The sequence below is a fragment of the Lithobates pipiens genome, unplaced genomic scaffold, assembly GCF_037356315.1.
Source record: "Lithobates pipiens isolate NorthernLeopardFrog02 unplaced genomic scaffold, aLitPip1_a1.2 Scaffold_30, whole genome shotgun sequence".
NCBI lineage: Eukaryota > Metazoa > Chordata > Amphibia > Anura > Ranidae > Lithobates > Lithobates pipiens.
Window position 1 is genome coordinate 108,914,628 of NW_027507791.1, and position 23,040 is coordinate 108,937,667.

General features: G+C 43.2%; 1 protein-coding gene across 4 annotated transcripts in view; it reads left to right on the forward strand.

Moving 5' to 3' along the window:
• The window catches only part of FMN1 (formin 1), a 549,096-nt gene that overhangs the window by 476,124 nt on the left and 49,932 nt on the right, over positions 1 to 23,040 (forward strand). For all 4 annotated transcript variants that reach the window (XM_077464743.1, XM_077464745.1, XM_077464744.1 and 1 more), the window contains one exon: positions 16,383 to 16,475. In XM_077464743.1, the coding sequence (XP_077320869.1) occupies positions 16,383 to 16,475 (93 nt within the window). The remainder of the gene's footprint in view (positions 1 to 16,382; positions 16,476 to 23,040) is intronic.

Below are 23,040 nucleotides of genomic sequence, written 5' to 3' on the forward strand. Positions count from 1 at the left end.
AGCCAGAGGTATCGCCAAAAAGGCTTTGTGTGCTTTTGCATTTCCATTCAAGACCACGTGAAATTATCCAAACACTTCTAACCTAACTGTTCAAACCTTTTGTGTGTGTGTTTTTTTTATTTTTTTTTATTCAATTGGGTGCTGCAGTTGTCTAGCACAGATGGTCAAGTAGAAGTGTCAGTTGTTTATACAGGTCAGCAGTCTTTCTTTATGTAGTGGCATTTTTTCTTAATTGGATTTGTTCTGTATGTAGCTTAAACCTCTGAGGAGTGGGAACTTTAGGACTCAACTGATATCTCAGAATTGGAAGGTTTATTTGCATAACCTGGACCTCTTTGTGTTATCTTCCATTTCTTGACCCCTTTTCTGTAAGCTATGCCAACATGATAGCTTCCTGATTCCCTCTCCCCAAAAGAGCTAATGCTTACGGTTGCTATTTTAATGAGCGTTTGTCACTCTGATTACTGTGTGCTGCAATGTATAATTTAGGTACATAGCAAGGTGTACAGGCTGGGATTCACTTGATGATAATTCATCTTTCATTGCCAGATCTTTCAGCGTTACACCCAAAAATAAAACTTCCACTTATCGGGTTACCCCCCCAACCCCCCCCCCCCCGTGTCACATTTGACACCTTTCAGGGGGGAGCAGATACCTATCTAATACAGATATTTGCTCCCACTTCTGCCCCCTCCCCTGTCCACCCTGCTGTCTTTTGGGAGACACACAGTTCCCAGAAGACAGCAAGGACCAGTCAGGGCACGCAGCGTGATTTGCGCATGTACGGAAGCAGGCTGTGAAGCCACAATGATAAACCGGTGTGTGTATGTTTATATTTTTTTGTAAAATCTTTATTATAAAACAGTGACGTCATATCACAGTTAAATTACAATAATCACATGTACAGCAGTGGTGGTCAACTTTTTCTTAATATGAAGCCTTCAAGTGTAGCCCCCGTTATCACCAAATAGCCACACACAAAGTTCTGTGAATACTCACCAGTGACAGTTGACTAGAGCTGCACAATTCTGGCTAAAATGATTTTTGTTCATTAACCACTTGCTTACTGGGCACTTAAACCCCCCTCAGTCCCAGACCAATTTTCAGCTTTCAGTGCTCTCACATTTTGAATGACAATTACTCAGTCATGCAACACTGTAACCAAATGATTTTTTTGTCCTTTTCTTCATACCAATAGAGCTTTCTTTTGGTGGTATTTGATCACCTCTCGGTTTTTTATTTTCTGCGCTATAAATGAAAAAAGACCGAAAATTTTGAAAAAAAATGAATTTTTCTTTGTTTCTGTGACAAAATTTAGCAAATTAGCAATTTTTCTTCATAAATTTTGGCCACAATTTATACTACTACACATCTTTGGTAAAAATAACCCAAATTTTTGCATATTATATGATCTGTGTGAAATTTATAGAGTCTACAAGCTATGGTGCAAATCATAAAGATTTGCAAAAAAAGATCACATCTGATGTACTAAGGCCTATCTCCATTCTTGAGACCCTAACAAGCCAGGAAAGTACAAATGCCCCCCAAATTACCCCTTTTTGTAAAGTAGACATTCCAATGTATTTAGTAAGAGGCATGGTTAGTTATTTTAAGTTGTCATTTTTTCCCACAATTCTTTGCAAAATTACGATTTTTTTTTTTTTCCACAAAATTGTCATTGTAATAGCTTATTTCTCCCACACGGAATGTGCATACCACAAATAACACCCTAAAATACATTCTCCTTCTCCTCCTGAGTATAACAATACCACATGTGTGAGACTTTCGCACAGCCTGACCACATACAGAGGCCTAATTTTGAAGTAGCACCTTCAGGCATTCTAGGAGCATAAATTACACATTTCATTTCTCAACCACCTATTACAGTTTTGAAGTCCCTGGAACACCAGGGCAATGGAAACGTCCAGAAAATGACCCCATTTTGGAAAGCTAACACCCCAACGTATAATCTATGAGGCATAATGAGTCTTTTCAATGGTTCATTTTTTTCCAGAAGTTTTTGGAAAATGTGGAAAAAAATGAAAACGCATTTTTTTTTACACAAAGTTGTCCGTTTATAAGATATTTCCAACGCATAGCATTTACATAGCAAAAATAACACCCCAAAATACATTCTACTACTCCTCCTGAGTATGGCAATACCACATGTGTGAGACGTTTACACAGCCTGACCACATACAGAGGCGCAACATGCAAGAAACACCGTCGGCGTTCCAGGGACACATAGCCTGCACATACCAAGAATTACACCCCCAAATACATTATGCTGAGCAAAGGGTAAAGAAAAGATTGCCTGTGGTTTTAGAAGTGTAGTTGTCCACAGGAGGATATCACTGGTCCAGGCAGCAGGCAGGGACTTGGTCAGCAACAGCGAACACAGTTTTTTAGGCAGCAGGCAGGGATACTGTCCATATTACAGTCCAGGGTCAGTGCAGAGATGTCAGCAGTGCCAAAAATATTGGTCCAGGTAGTAGGCAGGTCCTTGTGGTGTGGTCAGTGCGGCATGATGGCAGTAAGTCCTACAGGCAGCAGACAGAAGTAGAGCCTCGTTCAGGACAGAATGGGGATAGGGGTAGAGGCTTCTCCCTCCCAAATCTCTTTGAAGCCTCCGAGTCTCCAGACCCTAATCTAGGAATAAGAAAACAAAGAAAATTGTTTTCTTCTTCCAGAAAAACTATACTGGAGCCCCTCACATATGTGAGACCCCGTGTTGAATCCCACTAGTCCAGTTGCAGAATACAAGATCAGTCCAAGAGGCAGGCAAATATTGTGGTCAAACAGTCCAAGGTCAGTTCCAGATCAGGCAGAGATATGTACAGAATCGTTAGACAGAAGCATGGTCGAATAACAGTCCAGGGTCAGTTCCAGATCAGGCAGCGGTATGTACAGAATCGGCAGGCATAAGAGTGGTCAAATAACAAGCCAGGGTCAGTTACAGAGCAGGCAGTGGCATAAGGGGTGTGAAGGTGTATGAAGGCAGGAACTGAGGATTATGTTTACCATACTTCACTAAAAATTTATTGAAGTATGTTAACGCCGAAAACAGTCGCCTATACAGAGGCCTGGTTGGGAAGGACATTGTGCACAATAATAAGATGTGTCTCTTCTGACTCCTGCTCTGGTACACACCTTACATCTTTTTTGGCGTCTTTTGCCTGTTGGTTTGGGGGGGATTTTATCCGGAAAGTCGACTAACAACGTCTGATCTGATATTTCTGGTGGGCCGTTTGGGAAAATAAGGGCAGTGAAAACTTCCTCCTGGTAGCCAAAGAAACGTTTGGGGTTTTGGGTGGCGTTGCGGTAAATGACATATGAATTATAAATGGCCAATTGAAAAAAATAAATTGCTACTTTTTTGTACCAATGGTATGTCCGTCTTGTGACCAGATATGGTTCCATCATTTGGTCGTTGAAGTCGACTCCTCCCATGAACAAATTATATTCGGAAATGCATTTGGGTTTCTTTACGGGGCCATTCCTTCTGGGGATTTCCACGAAGGTATCGTTGTGGATAGAAGATAACATGTATACATCCCTTCTGTCCCTCCACTTCACTGCCAGAACCTCCTTGTTTCTTAGACTTGCGGTTTCTCCTTTCCGCAGCTTCTTGTTCACCAGACTTTGAGGAAAGCCCTTCCGATTCTTTTTTACAGTGCCACATGCTGGCGTCTTCTTCCGGTGAAGGTTGTGGAACAGGGGCAGAGATGTGTAGAAGTTATCTACATAGAGGTGGTAGCCTTTATCCAGTAGGGGGTATATGAGGTCCCAAACAATTTTTCCGCTGGATCCCAAGTAGTCCGGACAATTAGGAGGCTGTAGCTGGGTGTCCTTCCCTTCGTACACCTTGAATGAATATGTGTACCCTGTGGCTCGGTCACATAATTTGTAGACCTTCACCCCATAGCGGGCCCTTTTGCTGGGAATAAATTGCTTCATTCTAAGCCTGCCACTAAATTTAATAAGGGACTCATCCACACATATGTGTTGGTCCGGGGTAAACAATTTGGGGAATATTTCTGAAAAATAATTTAGTATTGGTCGAATTTTGTAAAGGCGGTCATAATTTGGATCATTTCGTGGAAGGCACTGGGAATTGTCACTGAAATGTAAGAACCTCAGGATGATCTGATATCTGGTTCTGGGCATTACCGCGGAGAAGAGCGGTGAGTGGTGGAGGGGGTGGGTTGCCCAGTAGGTACGTAATTGATTTTTTTTGTTGAGTCCCATATTAAATGTGAGGCCTAAAAAAAGCTTGAACTCCTCCACCGTTAGGTCTCTCCATTCGTAGGGACGGGCATAATAGGAGGTCGGATTTTGAAAAATAAATTGTTGTGCATACAGGTTGCACTGGGCCACAATTGACGCCAACATGTCCTCCGTAAAAAATTAAATTAAAATAATCTATAGGGCTAAAATTCTCCGTGTCCACCTGGACTCCTGGCTGGGCGGTGAAAGGGGGAACATTGGCCTCTCCTGAATTAGGAGGAAGCCACAAGGGGTTCTGAAGGGCATAGGGAAGGCCAGCATGGCTCCTAACCCTTTGGGGCTGAGATGACACCCCACTGGTACTTGGCCTTTCTTGCTGGGGCACTGCGGTGCTGGTGGACGGCACTGCCTTACTAGAACGCCTTCGCTTGATGGGCCGGATATCTTCCTCCTCTGATTCAGTCAGTGTTTCACTGCTGAGGACTGGCTCATAATTTACGTCGGCATCCGAATCCGAAAAGGAATCTGAAGAGAGCTCCCCGTTGCTCTCGTCGGCCGTGGAAATAATTTGGTATGCCTCCTCCGCGGAAAAGACACGTTTAGCCATGGTAGCACTCATGGGCACTGATGAGGTGGCACAGATGGGCACTTTTGAGGTGGCACAAATGGGCACTGATGGGTCGGCACAGATGTGCACTGATTTATTGCACAGATGTGCAGATTTATTGCACGGATGTGCACTGCTGAGTCGGCAGATGGGCACTGATGGGTCGGCACAGATGTGCACTGATTTATTGCACGGATGTGCACTGATAAGGCAGCAGATGGGCACTGCTGAGGCGGCACAGATGGGCACTGCTGAGGCGGCACAGATGGGCACTGCTGAGGCGGCACAGATGGGGTAGATCTGGGCACTGGCAGGGTAGATCTGGGCACTGGCACGTTTACAGTACTAGAGAACACTCACTCTATCTGTCTCCTCACACGCTATCGCTGTGTGAGGAGACACATTCGGCAATGGGTGATGATCTCATTTGTTTACATTTGAGATCATCGCCCATTGGAGGCGGCGATCGCGCTGTAAACGGCCGCTGTGATTGGCTGTTTACAGCGATCTGTGATTGGCTGTGTCCAGGGGACACGGCCAACACAGATTTTCCCCGATGCGCGCTCCCGGGAGCGCGCGGGGAGCTCTTAAAGGGGACAACGTCAATAGACGTAGTCCCGGAAATTGAGATCCGCGCTGTAGCTGTCATTTGACTATAGTGCGGATCTCAAGTGGTTAAAGTGAATTTAAAAAAAAAAAATTGCATTTGAAAGATCGCTGCACAAATACTGTGACATAAAATATTGCAACAACCCTTTTATTCTCTAGGGTCTCTGCTAAAAAAAAAACTGGCACGAATCCATCTGACAATTAGTGTGTCGGCTTCATCTGACTTTTCCAGTCTAAAAATCAGATGGACTTTAATGCCGTGTACACGCAGCTGCAATTTTCGACAGCAAAGGTCCGACAAAATGAATCCGTTGGACAATTCGACCGTGTGTGGGCTTCATCGGACCTTTGTTGTTGAAAAATCTGACGGACTTTAGATTTAAAACATGTTTCAAATCTTTCCGACGGACTTGAGTCCAGTCGAAAAATCTGTTACTCTGTATGCTAGTCAGATAGAAGAAAACCGATGCTAGGGCAGCTACTGGCTATGAACTTCCTTATTCTAGTCCGGTCGTACGTCATCACATTCGATTTGTGTGATTGTGTGTGGCCAAGTCCGTTCGTTCGGAAAGTCCATCGGACCTAGTCTGTGGAAAGTCCGGTCGTGTGCATACCGCATAAGTTTTCAAGCAAAAAATACTAACTTTAACTTGTAAGCAACAAGTGTCAAAAAAGGTTAAGTCTGTAAATTAACTGACTTCATTTACAGACCGAAGTTCATTCTTTTGATCTTAAAAAACTAAATTGTTTAGCGATGTTTTAAGAAACTTGTCAGGCTTGAGCAGAGAACCCTCAGCACCCTCTGCACTAAATTGAGGAAATGCTTTTTAAAGATCAGGAGGGGGTAGAATCGTGATCTCAATTCTTTAACGATTAATGGTGCAGCTCTAGTAGACACACAGCGGGATTTAGTCAGACTATGGGCATGATGCAAGAGATAGTCAGACTAGACACAATACAGAGAAGATCAGAGATTGAGGACATGATGCAAGAGATGGTCAGAGACTGCAGATATGTTAAAGTAGTTGTTGGAGGCGGGAACCTATTACAGGCTGCTGGAAATCACTACTGTAATAGGGCAGTAGGGTACACAGATTAATGTATGCAGGGATCCCAAGGGTTTCACAAAAAGTGCCAAACGGCACCAGGGCTCAATAACATTACATGCATTGTTAAATACAGTGATATATTGCGCAGAAGTCACTTGTAGTTGACATACTGCAATAAACACAGTCACAATATATATAGCAACTGATGTCGTCTTTAAAATTGCGAGGAATGCAAACGTGTCTATTTTCTATAATAAATTCATCCCAAGGACATGGAGCAGAGAAAAATGTATCAGTGTGTAAGGGCATTTGAACAAAGGAAAGGACAATTCCTCTATTAAGAGAACCAAAAGGGGTGGATTGGATTAGCGAAAATTAAGGGGGTTATGAGGCTTTGTCCTTTTTCCAGCATTCAAGGAGGACATAAATATCCATGGTTCATGTGTCCTATATTTCCTGAAATTAACAAATTATATCCTTGTTGGTCTGAATTTTTCAACCTGATTATTCAAAGCGGCAAACACGTCCTCTGTGTTAAGTTTTGTGTCTTTTTGGGGCCATAGTTTTTCAGTCAGGTCTCAGTTATCGCCTTGTGCAATTCCAGAAAATATAAAGTATTCTATGTTGCATCTGCAGCAGAGTTAGAAAGTCTGCTGATATATTTTATGTAGAATGGATGAGACTCCTTCTCATGAAGGTTTTATATTCAGATTTTAGGCATCTGCTAGAGATGGAGCATGTGCATCATATTAGCTGGTGATTTATTCACTAAAGGCAAATAGGCTTGTAAGTGAATTTTCACTTAGCAAATATGTTGCATATTCATTTTACAAAGAATACCCAGACTCGTGCAAATAAAATATTTATTTAGGAAAAGAGTCGCACAAAAAAGCTATTAATAAAGCAGCTAAAGAATTGTTTCCTCCCAAAAAAACAAACACATGCCCTTTATGGGAATCACATCAATGTGTTTGCTCACAAGAATAAAGTAGTTATTTTTTCATGTACATGATTAGATGAAGTCAGAGCGTAATCTCATTTACTAAGCTAAGGGAAACTGACTTGCAAAATGAACAACTTATTTTAGTAAATCCCTATTTTCAGGAAATTAGTTCTCCAATCCCTTTCCTGCTTCAGAAAAAAATGCGGCATGTATTGTCCCAGGGAGCACATCAATAGAGGTTGTGGTTGTGACAGTGTTACAAGGTGTGGGTCAAATCTTTTGATGAGAGGCCAGGTTTGTTTTTAAGTCTTTGCCATCTGGTTAATGATATGTGGCCATTGTTCGCAGCTCAGAGAGCAATTGAAAAACGTTGGCAATATAACCACTTGCCTAACGGCTCATGCCCACATACGACAGCAGAATGGCACCTCTGGGCGAAACTCCATATGGGTCCTTTGTTCCCTTTAAGAGCCGTCAGGGGGCGCCTGCTGCACGACGGGGGACTCGATGAACGTGACTGGTGAGCGCTATCGTCGCCGACCACCTGAAATTGCAAGCACAAGAGCCAGCACGGGGAACAAATCCCTGTTCTGTCCAGGGAGATGAGACATATTGTTTGTTCCTACTATATAGGAACAGCGATATGTCTCCTCCCCCAGTCAGTCCTATCCCCATGCAGTTAGAAACACTAACTAGGGAACACAGTTAACCCCTTGATTGCCCCCTAGTGTTAACCCCTTCCCTATTAGTGACATTTACACCGTAATCAGTGCATTTTTATAGCACTGATCGCTGTATAATGGTCACCAGGTCCCAAAAATGTGTCAAGTGTCCGACCTGTCCACTGTAATATCGCAGTACCATTAATCGCAGATCACCGTCATTACTAGTAAAATAAATGTTAATAAAAATGCAAGAAATCTTTCCCTTACTTTGTAGACACTATAACTTTTGCACAAACCAATCAATATACGCTTTTTGCTGTGTTTTTTATTTTTTATTTTTTTATTTTTTTTATAGAATATATATTGGCCTAAACCGATGAAGAAAACCAGGGCCAATTGAGGGTACTTGAGGACTGAGGTTGAGAGCCACTGCTGTGGGAGATACAAATGGGCAATTTACTAGGCAAAAGCACTATGTTATAGCTTAGTAGCATGAGTCCAGAGCTAGGTATATATGTATCAAAATAATTTTGGTACATGTGTGCGCCTCTCTGGTCCTGCTGGAAAACCAGCATGGACAGCGCTGATCACTGTATTCTGACGGGGGAGTCCCCATCCTGTCAGAAAGTAGCACAGGAGGGAGAGATCCCTTCATTCACAACACTTGCGTGGATGCAGAGATCTGGACTTTAAATAACTGTGCATGTATGCGCCCTGCTTAATACTCTGAATAGATGAGATGCTTGGCAGTATTGGGCAGGGTATGAAAAGCCTATACGTCCACACACTATTAGGTTATGAGAGGAGGTGTAGTGTTGTTTATTGGCCCATATAACGCTTGTAAATTCTCTACCGACCTTGTTTACCAAAAATCAATGCCATATCATTTTTTTAAAGTCTGAAACTGGTTTACCAGACGGGAGGAGATATGCATTTTAAGAATGGCATTACTCCCAAACCAAGTCTTTGGACCATTTCGGAAGGTCTGGTTTCATGGCCTTTGAGAGGTGGGGAATTGGATTCAAATAATCCATTCATTGTACGGATGTTTGGTATAACGTGTTTATCTGCCCATTTCAATTCAAAATTGATTTAGACTTCAGTTTTTTACCTGGGAAATGGAGATGTTTAGGGCCTTCGATTTTTGTTAATTAGTTTTGGAGATAAACCTATACCGGTTTATTTCAGCAAGCAAGTTAGGAACAGTTATCTGTGGTTATTTATACAACAAAATAGTCGACATAGGCTGCCATCCTATGCTGATATCTGTGTAGATTTAAACTGACAAATCTAGACAGCATAGTATCTGTCAGCCAGTCATTGTTATGGCACAAGAGACCATGTCGGCTTTAAATAACATTTGTGATATGTGTGTTGTATGTTATTTGCAAGCTTTTTTTTTTTCTTTCCTTCAACCCCTAGTTGAAGGAAAAAAAACTTCATAATTTATGGCCAGCCTTGGTGTTTAATAATGTCGCAGAGAAAATTAAGACCCCTGGCTCTTTAACCCCTGTTCTCCTGCCTTTATATTTGTTTATAGCAGCCTGGTAATAATGCAACAGCTAATGCCACTTTTTCCCAAAAAAAAAAGTAATCATCTAAATTGTATTTATTTTTTTTATTTTACCACATATAGCATCAATGTGCTGCATTTTCAATTAAAAATGTTACTTGCGCTAAGCTCATTTTCAGCAAACACAAAAAATACTGTACCTGTTGATCTTGCCAGAAATGCAGTGTCCATGTCACTTTGAGTGTCACTGAAGAATAGCTTCCATCCTAGCTATTTTCTGTGAACTACCGATTGTGCTGACCCCAAGTATTGGAGATTAAGAGATTGGATATGGTATACTGCTTTGTAGCGAGTGCAGAATTTCAGGTTCTTTTAGCCAGCCCAGTCCTTTTTTCTTTATGCCAATCTATTTACCTTTCCAGCAGCCCGTGTGTTTAAACGCCACCAAAATCATAAATAGTTTGTATTGTGTAAAATGTCCTTGTGGTGACCGGATCACTTTAACCACTTGCCTACTGGGCACTTTTACCCCCTTCCCGCCCAGACCAATTTTCAGCTGCACTTTGCCAATTGCACGGTCATGGAACACTGTACCCAAATTATATTTTTATCATTTTTTTTTCACACAAATAGCTTTCTTTTGGTGCCATTTAATCATTGAGTTTTTTTTTTTAATTTTTGCTAAATAAAACCAAACATTTTGAGAAATAACTTTTTCATAGTTTAATTTTGCAAACCGGTAATTTTTCCACTTGAAAGTAATTTGGGGAGTAGCCAGAGTCTCAACTTTGTTGCCTTAAATGTAGCTTCTTATGACCGTGTTCCTGGTCTGTTTGCATGCTTCCAGCTCTTCATTTCCTATGCAGGTTTAAATACAAGCAAAGGTTTAACCACTTAAGCCCTGGACCAATTTGCAGCCAAAGGACCAGGCCCCTTTTTGCAATTCGCCACTACGTCGCTTTAACTGACAATTGCGCGGTCCTGCGATGTGGTTCCCAAAATTGGCATCCTTTTTTTTTCCCACAAATAGCGCTTTCTTTTGGTGGTATTTGATCACCTCTGCGGTTTTTATTTTTTGCGCTATAAACAAAAATAGAACGACAAGTTTGAAAAAAAGCAATATTTTTTACTTTTTGCTATAATAAATATCCCCAAAATATATATAAAAAAAAACATTTTTTTTCCTCAATTTAGGCTGATACGTATTCTTCTACATATTTTTGGTAAAAAAAAATCACAATTAGCGATTGATTGGTTTGCACAAAAGTTATAGTGTTTACAAAATAGGGGATAGTTTTATAGCATTTTTATTATTTTTTTTTTTTTTACTATTAATGGCGGCAATCGGCGTTTTTTATTTATTTTTTTATTGTGACTGCGACCATTATGGCGGACACATTGGCTATTTAAATGCACTGATTCCTGTGTAAATAACACTGGCAGTGAAGGAGTTAACGACTAGGGGAGGGGTTAAGTGTGTATGTGTGTGTGTGTTTTTTTTTTTTACCTGTGGGGGGTGTTGCTTGGCGTCTGACGTCACTGATCGTCTTTCCCTATAACAGGGAACAGACGATCAGTGACAGGCTCAGTAGGAAGCACGGGGAGAGGTTTGTTTACACCAGTGTTTCTCAATTCCAGTCCTCATGGCCCACTAACAGGTCATGTTTTCAGACTTTCCATTATTTTGCACAGGTGATTTGATCAGTTTCACTGCCTTAGTAATTACCCCAGCTGTTTCATCTGAGGGAAATCCTGAAAACATGACCTGTTAGTGGGCCATGAGGACTGGAATTGAGAAACACTGGTTTACACAGACCTCTCCTTGTTCTTCAGCTCTGTGACCCGACCGCAGGACACCAGTGGCGATCGGGTCCACTGGTCCCGCGGTCACGGAGCTTGTGCCCAGCCGTGCCATTCTGCTGACGTATATGTGGAGGAGGCGGTCCTTAAGCAATTAAATACAAATGGCTGAAATAAAAAATATTTAGCAATACTTTTCACAATATAACTAGGAGTTAGCATAGCTTGTAGCTGATAATTGAACCCTCATGGTATAAAATTGTACAACATAAACTAGAGTGAGCAGTACTTTTCACTGCTAATTTCTGTCCCATCCAGGATTGTAGGATATTGACTCCAGGTTCCAACCCGTGGTTGGCTTCCAATAATTCTTTAACTTTACCTCCAAATTTTTGAACTTGACAAAGAGGGACACTTTTTAAAGAGCCAACATGGGGCCTACATAGCCCACTGCAGCAGGTGGTTGTGGCTTACAGATATTCCTGTAGCAGCTCCAGCCCACCAGTACAGAATTCCCTTCCAGCATAGACCCCCCCCCCCCCCCCAACTGATTCAAACTTTCTCCCTCTTCACCAGTATAACCCCGTACACCAGTGGAATAAGGCAGCAGCCCTAGTCCTTTCCTTATGAGCTGAAGGTGGATTTGCATATGAATGAGTCAGAAAACCAGAGCAATCTGTTGGGAAGTATACTTTTAATGTGTCTAAGCATGGGTAGACCATTTACCAAATGTAGGTTTTGTGTGTGTTTTTTTGTTTTTTAAAAATATATTGATAATACCCAAATAAACTTTGAAAATTGGCACTGATTGAGCCTTACATTTTTGTTCGTGGGGTATTTATGGAAGGGAGAACAAAATTTTGAGGAATGGAAAGCAGAAAACTGTAGAATAAATTCCCTTTAATGAAGACACTGGACCAAATATTTATATTGTGGTCTATGATGCAAGCTGTATTAGTATTTTTGGGCAAAATAATCTTTTCCTTTGTTGAATGGTGTGGTGCTGCAGGCTATGGGAACAAGATGAGAGGACAACGTTAAATGGCGTTCAGTTGGTTTATTAAAATGTTGGCAGCAGTGTGTTTCAGCTGACCATATCTGTGTATTGTAAATTTGATGCAGTTGTCTTGGGTAAACATGACGCATCTGTTATTTAACCACTTGCCGACCGCCTAACGCCGATCTACGTCATCAGAATGGCACGGGCAGGCATAAGCACGTAGATGTACGTGTTTTGCCTCCCGCGGGTCGGGGGCCCGATCGGGCCCCCGCCCGGTGCCTGCGGCGGTCGGTTTTCGTTCGGGAGCGATCCCGGACGAGGGGACGGCCATTCATTCATGGCCACCCCCTCGCGATCGCTCCCGACGAATGGAAATCCCCGGTGACATCACTTCCTCTCCTGTAATGTAAACACAGGAGAGGAAGTGATGTATTCTCTCCTCCGTGTCGGTATTTTTCGTTCCGACACGGAGGAGAGCGGATCAGTGAGTTGCACCAACACATCCCACACACAGTAGAACATGCCAGGCACACTCACACCCCCCCTTTACCCCCCGATCACCCCCCCAATTACCCCTGCCCCCCAGTCACAGTGACACCAATGTCATTTTTTTTTTTTTTTTTTTTTTTTTGCATTGGTGTCATTTGTGACTGTAATAACTGTTAGGGCAGTTAGGGTTAGCCCCCTTTAGTTCTAATGTACCCCCCTAACCCCCCCAATAAAGGTTTAACCCCGTGATCACCCCCCGTCGCCAGTGTCACTAAGGCTGGGTTCACATTGCAGCGGTTTATGAGAACGAATGTGATTCGCACCGCACTGCAGTGCAAATCACATCCGATCTCTGTGCGATTCGAGTTCAGCCATTCGCCGCACCCGCCGCACCCGCCACACCCGCCGCACCCGCCGCAAATTCGCACGGGACCCTTTTTTTGGCCCGCAGCAGAATCGGATCGCATGGGTGTTCACACCATGCGATCCGAGTTTGCAGATCGCACTGCGATATGCGAACTGATCTGGGGGTGTCAGTAACATTTCACTGACACTCCCAGCAGTTCGCATAGGGCAGTGTGAACTGCCGCCGGGAGGCATGCGATGCGGGAACCCGCCGCGGATTCGCGGCGTTTCCGCATCGCTCCAGTGTGAACCCAGCCTAATAAGCGATCATTTTTCTGATCGCCGTATTAGTGTCACAGGTGACGCTAGTTAGGCAGGTAGGTATTTAGGTTCGCCGCAGCTTTTTATAGCGCTAGGGACCCCCATATACTACCGCATAAAGCCCCCTGATTGCCCCCTAGTTAACCCTTTCACCAGTGATCACCATATAACTGTTACAGGTGACGCTGGTTGGTTAGTTATTTTTTTATAGTTTCAGGGCACCCGCCATTTATTACCTAATAAAGGTTTAACCCCCTGATCACCCGGCAGGTGTCATTTGTGACTAATAACTGTTAGGGCAGTTAGGGTTAGCCCCCTTTAGTTCTAAGGTACCCCCCTAACCCCCCCAATAAAGGTTTAACCCCGTGATCACCCCCCGTCGCCAGTGTCACTAAGGCTGGGTTCACATTGCAGCGGTTTATGAGAACGGATGTGATTCGCACCGCACTGCAGTGCAAATCACATCCGATCTCTGTGCGATTCGAGTTCAGCTATACAGATAGTATGGCTGAATTCGTGTCGCACCCGCCGCACCCGCCGCAAACTCGCACGGGACCCTTTTTTTGGTCCGCAGCAGAATCGGATCGCATGGGTGTTCACACCATGCGATCCAAGTTTGCAGATCGCACTGCGATATGCGAACTGATCTGGGGGTGTCATTAACATTTCACTGACACTCCCAGCAGTTCGCATAGGGCAGTGTGAACTGCCGCCGGGAGGCATGCGATGCGGGAACCCGCCGCGCATTCGTGGCGTTCCCGCATCGCTCCAGTGTGAACCCAGCCTAATAAGCGATCGTTTTTCTGATCGCTGTATTAGTGTCACAGGTGACGCTAGTTAGGCAGGTAGGTATTTAGGTTCGCCGCAGCTTTTTATAGCGCCAGGGACCCCCATATACTACCGCATAAAGCCCCCTGATTGCCCCCTAGTTAACCCTTTCACCAGTGATCACCATATAACTGTTACAGGTGACGCTGGTTGGTTAGTTATTTTTTTATAGTTTCAGGGCACCCGCCATTTATTACCTAGTCTCACTAGTGTACCCCTAAATTTAGGGGTGTCTACTTTCTAAAATGGGGTCATTTGGGGGGGGGGGTTTGTGCCATCTTGGCATTTTATGGCCTTCAAAACTGTAACGCCCTTAGAAAGCCTGAAGGCGGTGCTTGGTTTTTGGGGCCCCGTACGCGGCTAGGCTCCCAAAAAGTCCCACATATGTGGTATCCCCGTACTCAGGAGAAGCAGCAGAATTTATTTTGGGGTGTCATTTCACATATGCCCATGGCATGCGTGAGCAATATATCATTTAGTGACAACTTTGTGAAAAAAAAAAAAAGTTTGTAATTTTCCCGCAACTTGTGGCAAAATATAAAATATTCCATGGACTCAACATGCCTCTCAGCAAATAGCTTGGGGTGTCTACTTTCTAAAATGGGGTCATTTGTGGGGGTTTTGTGCCATCTTGGCATTTTATGGCCTTCAAAACTGTAATAGGTAGTGAGAAGTGAACTCAAAAAATTACGCCCTTAGAAAGCCTGAAGGCGGTGCTTGGTTTTCGGGGCCCCGTACGCGGCTAGGCTCCCAAAAAGTCCCACATATGTGGTATCCCCGTACTCAGGAGAAGCAGCAGAATTTATTTTGGGGTGTCATTTCACATATGCCCATGGCATGCATGAGCAATATATCATTTAGTGACAACTTTGTGAAAAAAAAAAAAAAAAAAAAAAAGTTTGTAATTTTCCCGCAACTTGTGGCAAAATATAAAATATTCCATGGACTCAACATGCCTCTCAGCAAATAGCTTGGGGTGTCTACTTTCTAAAATGGGGTCATTTGTGGGGGTTTTGTGCCATCTTGGCATTTTATGGCCTTCAAAACTGTAATAGGTAGTGAGGCGTGAAATCAAAAATTTACGCCCTTAGAAAGCCTGAAGGCGGTGCTTGGTTTTCGGGGCCCTGTACGCGGCTAGGCTCCCAAAAAGTCCCACATATGTGGTATCCCCGTACTCAGGAGAAGCAGCAGAATTTATTTTGGGGTGTCATTTCACATACGCCCATAGCATGTGTGAGCAATATATCATTTAGTGACAACTTTGTGTAAAAAAAAAAAAAAAATTTTTTTTTTGTCATTATTCAATCGCTTGAGGCAAAAAAATAAAATATTCAATGGGCTCAACATGCCTCTTATCAATTTCCTTAGGGGGTCTACTTTCCAAAATGGGGTCATTTGGGGGGGTTTTGTACTGCCCTGTCATTTTAGCACCTCAAGAAATGAGATAGGCAGTCGTAAACTAAAAGCTGCGTAAATTCCAGAAAACGTACCTTAGTTTGTAGATGTGACAACTTTTGCGCAAACCAATAAATATACAATTATTGACTTTTTTTTTACCAAAGACATGTGGCTGAATACATTTTGTCCTAAATGTATGACTAAAATTGAGTTTATTGGATTTTTCTAATAACAAAAAGTAGAAAATATCATTTTTTTTCAAAATTTGCGGTCTTTTTACGTTTATATCGCAAAAAATAAAAATCGCAGAGGCAATCAAATACCATCAAAAGAAAGCTCTATTTGTGGGAAGAAAAGGACGCAAATTTTGTTTGGGTACAACATTGCATGACCGCGCAATTACCAGTTAAAGCAGCGCAGTGCCAAAGTGTAAAAAGACCTCTGGTCATTTACCAGCAAAATGGTCCGGTCTGAAAGTGGTTAAAACTTCTGCAACAGCATTAACACCTTCTATGAAACATAATTTTTTTTATTATTTATTAAATATATAGTTTTTGTGGTAATATCACTTTTTTTTTTTCTCCACAGTGTGTGAGGAAAATACAAAACTTGTTATTAAAGACTCTCCAGAAGACCATCTCCAGCCTTTCAAAGACAGAATGACTGAGTTTATTCAGAAAGGTGAGTGTGGCTTCAAGAACCTTATATAGTCCTTCCAATTGGTTTATGTGTGGGTTGTTTCCCCTTCTCAAATCTCGCTAACCGTGTTGAGCTGGCATGTTAGACCTTGCTAGAATGTGATTTCATGTAAGGCACTTAAAGCAAATGGAGCATATTTGTAAACCACATTGCAGAGAGAGAAAAATGTTGTTTGTATTTCTTTGGGGAGGAATTATCAGAGCTTTTCCATATAGGAGAACACAGGCAGAAACAAAACCTGGTCTCTAACCCTTACCTGCTCTGTTATAGCACATCAGGAGTTCCACTCCAACCTTTTTATGTTACTCCCACAGTAAAGTTCTCAGCCCCATTATTCCTGGTAGTCTCCACTTACATTAGTGAATGGCATTCTGTGTCCAGGACACTGCAGCCTCACAAGTCATCTTGTTTCTGCTCTTGGACAGTTTTATTAGAATCATATTGTTGCAACATGTTTTGGCGGCATTGCAGCTTATATATAAATAGCATTTTAAACAGGTTCTGTGAAAATGATTTCCCTGAGTATAATGTAGTCAGCTGGAGAAGACCATTATCTCTACAGTTGTGAAACATGCAGATCATCCTCCGACACCTTGTAGTATTGTTTCGGAAGAGAAACTGATCTAATTATGTCCTACTGTTGACATCTGAAATAAGTAGGAAGGACTCTGCCATAATTTTAAAGTAGATCTATAGTCAAAGCATACACTTTTATTTTATAACATCAGCATTATAATAGGAATACAAACCTTCTGAATTCCCTGTATGATTTGCAATGTCTTCTCTGCTCATTCCTTTGGTTTATTTTCAATTTATATGGACTACTTGTCCTAGGACACATCGCTGCCTGCAATCATTAATTCTAGGGTTGTCCCGATACTGACTATTTACAGGAGCAGTTGTACTCGTGCAAATGCTTCTGATGCCTAGTCTGATACCTGGGAGCAGAGGAAGAGGGGGGCCCGGGACCAAGGGAGTGCACAGAGGGGGAGGGAGGCCCAGAAGGGAGCCAGAGAAGAATACTGGGGTCACTTTTAGGAACAATTGGTGCAGCGGCGGGGAAGTCATGACTGATCTCCCTGTGTGGCTTTCAATAAAGCAGCTGAAAGCTGTGGTGGGGAGAGGAGGAGAAGCACACAGTGAGTTTGGTGATTATAATGTTCCCCACTGCCTCACCGATTATTCCTCAGTTGACCCCCTGTATTGTTCTCCGGCTCCCCTCTGTGTTCCTCCATGCGCTTCTCTGGTCCCCTTCTGTGCACACCCTTGGTCCCGCTCCTCCCTCTTCCTCCGCTCCCACAACCGTGCCCTCCTCCGCTCCCCATCTGTGTGCTCCTCTGGTCCTCCTGTGAGCTCCCCATCCTCTTCCGCTCACCCTTTGTGGGCTCTCTGGCTCCCCCTCCCCTCCCCTCCAATCTCAAATCTTTCAGGATGGAGAGCGGAGGAAGGAGCCAGTAAATGTCATTTACTGGCTCCTTCCTTTTCCAAATGCAGAGTCAGCAGTGATCACCGACTCTGTCTATTCATAACTGAGCATTGTTATGAATAAAAAGCTATTGACTGTGCACTCTGGACAACTATGAACTCTGCCTCCCTAAACTTCTCCCCTCAGTTCAGATAGCAGGCTTTTTGAAATGTGTAACTCAGCAATGCATTTTCACAGGGCATAGTGAATGTGTCATAGAAATTACGTAAGTAAATGTGTGTTTTTAAACCTCAGTATAATTCAGATTAAGGCCTCGTGCAAACTGGACATTATAAAAAAAAATAATAATAAAGCTACAGCTGTAGCTTTTTATTTTCTTTTTTCTTTTTTTTCTTTTTCTTTTTTAGCTTTTTTCGGAGTAAAGTGTGTTAGCTGAAAAACTCCTTTCAAAACTTGCTAGTTCGGAGTTATTCCCAGCTAGGTAACTCCCCTGCCAAAAAATGCTTTTAATATCATATGTGCATAGATACATAGGTTAACATGCTGGGGAGTTTATTGGCTGCAGGAAAAAACTTCTGAAGACAAAAATAGCAGTTGTAAAAATGTCCAGTGTGCAGCTAGTCTTTAACTACTTCAATACCGGGCACTGCTCCCCTTTCTGCCTAAGCCAATTTTCAGCTTTCAACGCTGTTGCTTTTTAAATGAAAATTGCACGGTAATGTAACACTGTACTCAAACGACATTTTTAAAATAGAGCTTTCTTTTGGTGGTATTTGATCACCTATGGGTTATTTTTTTGCTAAACAATCAAAATAAATTTAGAAGAAAAAAAATGTATTTGTGTTATAAAATTTTGTAAATAAGTATTGTTTCTCCTTCACTGATGGGCTCTGAAAGACTGCACTGCTGAGCACTGATACACGGCATTGATGGGGCACTAATGAGCATCACTGGCAGGCATTACTGATGGGCACCGTTTCTCATCATATATAGGCACTGATTGGCATACTGTTTGGGCACATTTTTGCATCCCTGGTGGCCATGGGGGGCATACCTGGTGGTCATCAGTGGTGGCCATCCCTGGTGGTCCTGGGTGGGGATCCTCAGGGGGCTGCAATGATGATAAATCAGTGCAGACCCCCCCGTCTGGAGAGCAGGCGATCGCTCTCCTCTACTTGCATCTGTCAGACGCAAGTGAGGAAAAGCCGATAAATAGCTTTTCCCATTTACATCATAATCAGCTGTGATTGGACACAGCTGATCACGTGGTAAAGAGTCTCCGTCAGACTCTTAACCGAGATCAGTTTTGTGGTGCGCCAGACTGACACGCCACACCACCAATCGGCGTGTGCCGGCTGTTATCCTGAAAGACGACATATGACATCCAGTCAGGATAACAGAGCCACCACCCTGCCGTCATTTTGCTATAGGCCGGGTGGAAAGTGATTAATAGCTTTTCTGTACATGACTGAACGTACTGCGTTTGCAGTATTTTCTAATGGAAAGACGTAACATGTTTTCAGACAATACCTTAAAGCAGAACTTTACCCATAAAAACTTGCTTCTTGCTAGAGGCTGCCATTTTGCTGAAGCCCAGACTCCCCGCATTACTGCAGTAAATCATAAAGTGGAACTAAACCCTTTGATTTAACGGTTTCAAAATGTTACATTCTTAGAATGCCGAGATTGCTAACTGTCACGTTTGCTTGTTTCCCCAACCAAACTGTCAAACCATCAAATGGCTGGAGTCATAACTGATCACATGTGCAGCACCATTACAATTGCAGATCAAACAGAAACAGCATCCTTGATTGTAAAGGATAGAATTCTGCTTTAAGGCTGTTAGCAGTTTGGCATCTACAAACTCGGTGCCTAAAAATGGCTAAAATGGGAGAGCAACTGAGCATGTGCAGAGCAGGGTGAAACGGTGTATTACTATATTTTTAACAATATAGACACTTATTTTCTTTCCTTACATCAGGGGGCACAGAGCCATAGTACTTATCATGTGGGTTATAGGGCCACCGATAGGTGATGGACACTGACACACGCTAAGGCAAGAAGTGTACTTTCCTGTATAACTCCTCCCACTACTGGGGGGGAGTCCGTTTTTTCGCCAGTGTCTAAGGTGTTGGTCACGAGTAAAGATGTGCTGTGCTGAGCTCCACTAGAAGCTTCCCTGCTGGGGCTAGCCTGCTGACCGGATCCGTTTTGATGTCCTTTCATGGGCTAAAGTAATGGTACCCAGGCCTCGTGTCCGAAGAAATGAGGTTTTGCTTGCGAACGCTTCTCTTTTCAGAGAGCTGGACCCTGGGATCCAGTACTTTTTGGTAGCATGGCCATAAAGTTTTTACAGGCAGGATGCTGTTGCAGGTCCAGGATTGTGGTTAACCTGAGGTTCCCCTGTTCCTGAAGGTTTCAGAGCCCACTGTGAAGGGTGAAGATTGGATTTATCTCAGATAACCCTGCTGCGAGGAAAGGTAAGGTAGATTTTCTTAGGCATTCTAATGTGTATAATGCTGTCATGCCTATGTGTCGCCACTGGGGGCTGTATTGAGCACTCACCGCCTGATGCCGGAAACAGTGCAGAAGCCTTCATTTCTGCTCTCCTCCAGTCACAAGCAGATCCTCTGGTAAGAAAGGGGGGTCTGGTTCTCCTCCTGCTGCGCCCCCAATGTCTTTTTTTTTTTTTTAAGACAGACCGTGCGGCCGCTCAGCGGAGGATTTACCCCCCACCATGTCTGCTGTTTCACAGGACGCCTGAGCCCACCGCTCATGCGGGAAAACACTTTCCTTTGAAAAGAAAGGGGGCGTAATTCATGTGGGGTGCGTGGCTAATGGCGTCAGACGCCGGCCACTCTTGGAGGAAGTTGTTAAAGCACTGTATGTGTGTAGCTGCTGCTGGCCTTGGAGGGACAGAGCAGGATGATGGCTTGTTTCAGATTGGTGACACAGGCATTCCCTTTGACACATTGTACTATACCAGGCTAGGTATTAATAGCAGCTATTAGCGCTGAACTATAACCTAGCATTGTACATTCTTTTGCTGGTAGTGCCTCTGCTTTGTGCTTCAGGCTATGAGTGGTAATGGGACCAGGAACTTCTGTAAGGATTCTAAAGGGTCAGTGGTTTCACAATAAACTAAATCCTTTTCCAAAAAAATGTCATCCTCCTTTGAGAGGGATGTGGCTGGTCAGATTGAGCCCTCTGGGGAAACTGTTGTTGCAGCTGCGCTAGACACTTCAGTCCCTGTATATATCACACAAGAGGTATTTCTTCTACCATTGATGCTATGATATCTCTCCATAGTGAGGTCAAACATAGCAGATTCCCATCTAGTGCTCAGGACCCTCTTATTGAGGTGCAGGAGGCTGGGGATCAGGTAGATCTTCCCAAAGATTTGGAAGATACTTATTTATCCTCTTCCGAGGATCCTAATATAGGAGTATCATCACAAGACAGGTTGCTTGTGCACTCCCTTACTAAATTGGTTCATTCAACCTTTTTGCTGCCTGCAGCGCAGGCTCTTGAGGAGCCCACCTCTAATTTGTGTTCATTAGAACCTCCCCCATCTGGGGATGTTTTTTATATATATATATATATATATTAGAAAAAACATTGGGGGTTCCAGCAATTGATGCAGTTGCATCAGTGAACAAGACATCCAACTGATAAAAAGTTGGAACTTTTCTAAAAGCAATATGTCTTTAGCAAGTTCAGTAGCGCAGCCAGTTCTTGCTGCAATTGGGGTATCTCAGTCCATTAAGGAACAGTTTGTGGAGATACTTTAAAATTCTGCCTGTTCAGCAGGCCTAGCAATGAGCTGGTGTATTAGACACACTATGTTTCACAGTAGATGCTATGAAAGATTCTATCATTTAAGCCTCACGGCTTATGATTGGACTAGTGCATTCTTGCAGAGTTCTATGGCTGAAAACATTGGTCAGCCAAAGCACCCTGTAAAAAAGCTCCTAGCCAGTTTCTCTTTTCCTTGGTGAATGGCTATTTGGCGATCTGGATAAAATGCATCCAAAGGACCTCTAATGGGAAAAGCTCTCTTTTACCAGTAAAGAAGTTCAAATATTTTCTCCTTTTAAGCGTACTGCCTCTCCTGTGCCAGGGGCATCAGCCTCTAGGTAGTCTCGATGGCCTCAATCGTCGGGTTCAAGGGGAAGACCCCAAGGGCAGCACCAGGGTCAGAAGAGATCTTGGGGCGGAAAGCCCACAAAGCAGAATGCTAAAGCCTCCTCATGAAGGGGCACACCTGCTCGCTTGGGTGGGGAGAAGGCGCCTGCATTTCTCAAAGATCTGGCAGGAACAAGTTTTCTCTAGGTTACAACTAGAGGTTCCGAGAGTTTCCGTCTCCTCTTTTTTCGAAGGTCAAATGTTCCCAAGGATCCAGAGAAAAAAGTCTTTCTGGATCATCTATTATCCCAGTCGGTAATATCAGAGGTTCCCTTAGTGGAACAGGGCACAGGTTTTTATTTAAACCTTTCATGGTTCCAGAACCAAAATGGAACCAAACGGAGAGGTAAGGCCCATTCTAGATCTGAATCGGCACTTAAACATCCGATCCTTTCGCATGGAGTCAATCCGATCGGTTGTATCAATCCTGCAAGGAGGGAAGTTTTTTGGCTTCAATTGATATCAAAGATGCATATCTCCACGTGCCAATATTTCCCACTCACCAGAAATTTCTGAGCTTTGAAATATAAAATCATTGTTTTCAGTTTGTGGCCCTGCCATTCGGTTTAGCCACAGCACAACGGGTGTTCTGAAAGATTCTGGCACCTCCTTTAGCCAGATTAAGGGCTTAAGGCATAACGGTCCTAGCCTATTTAGACAATCTACCTTTAATAGATCATTCAGTCTCAGGTCTAAACCAGAGTCTGATCACAGCTGTAAATTACCTGGAATCTCTGGGTTGGATACTCAACCTAGAAAAATCCTCCTTAAACCCATCAAGGAGATTACAGTACTTGGGGCTGGTTATAGATACCGTACAGAAAAAGGTATTACCCCAGACAAGAATCAGTTCCATTGTAGGACTAATTCAAATTATCAAAACAAAGAAAAATCCTTCCATTCGGCTGTGCATGAGATTGTTAGGGGAAATCTTGG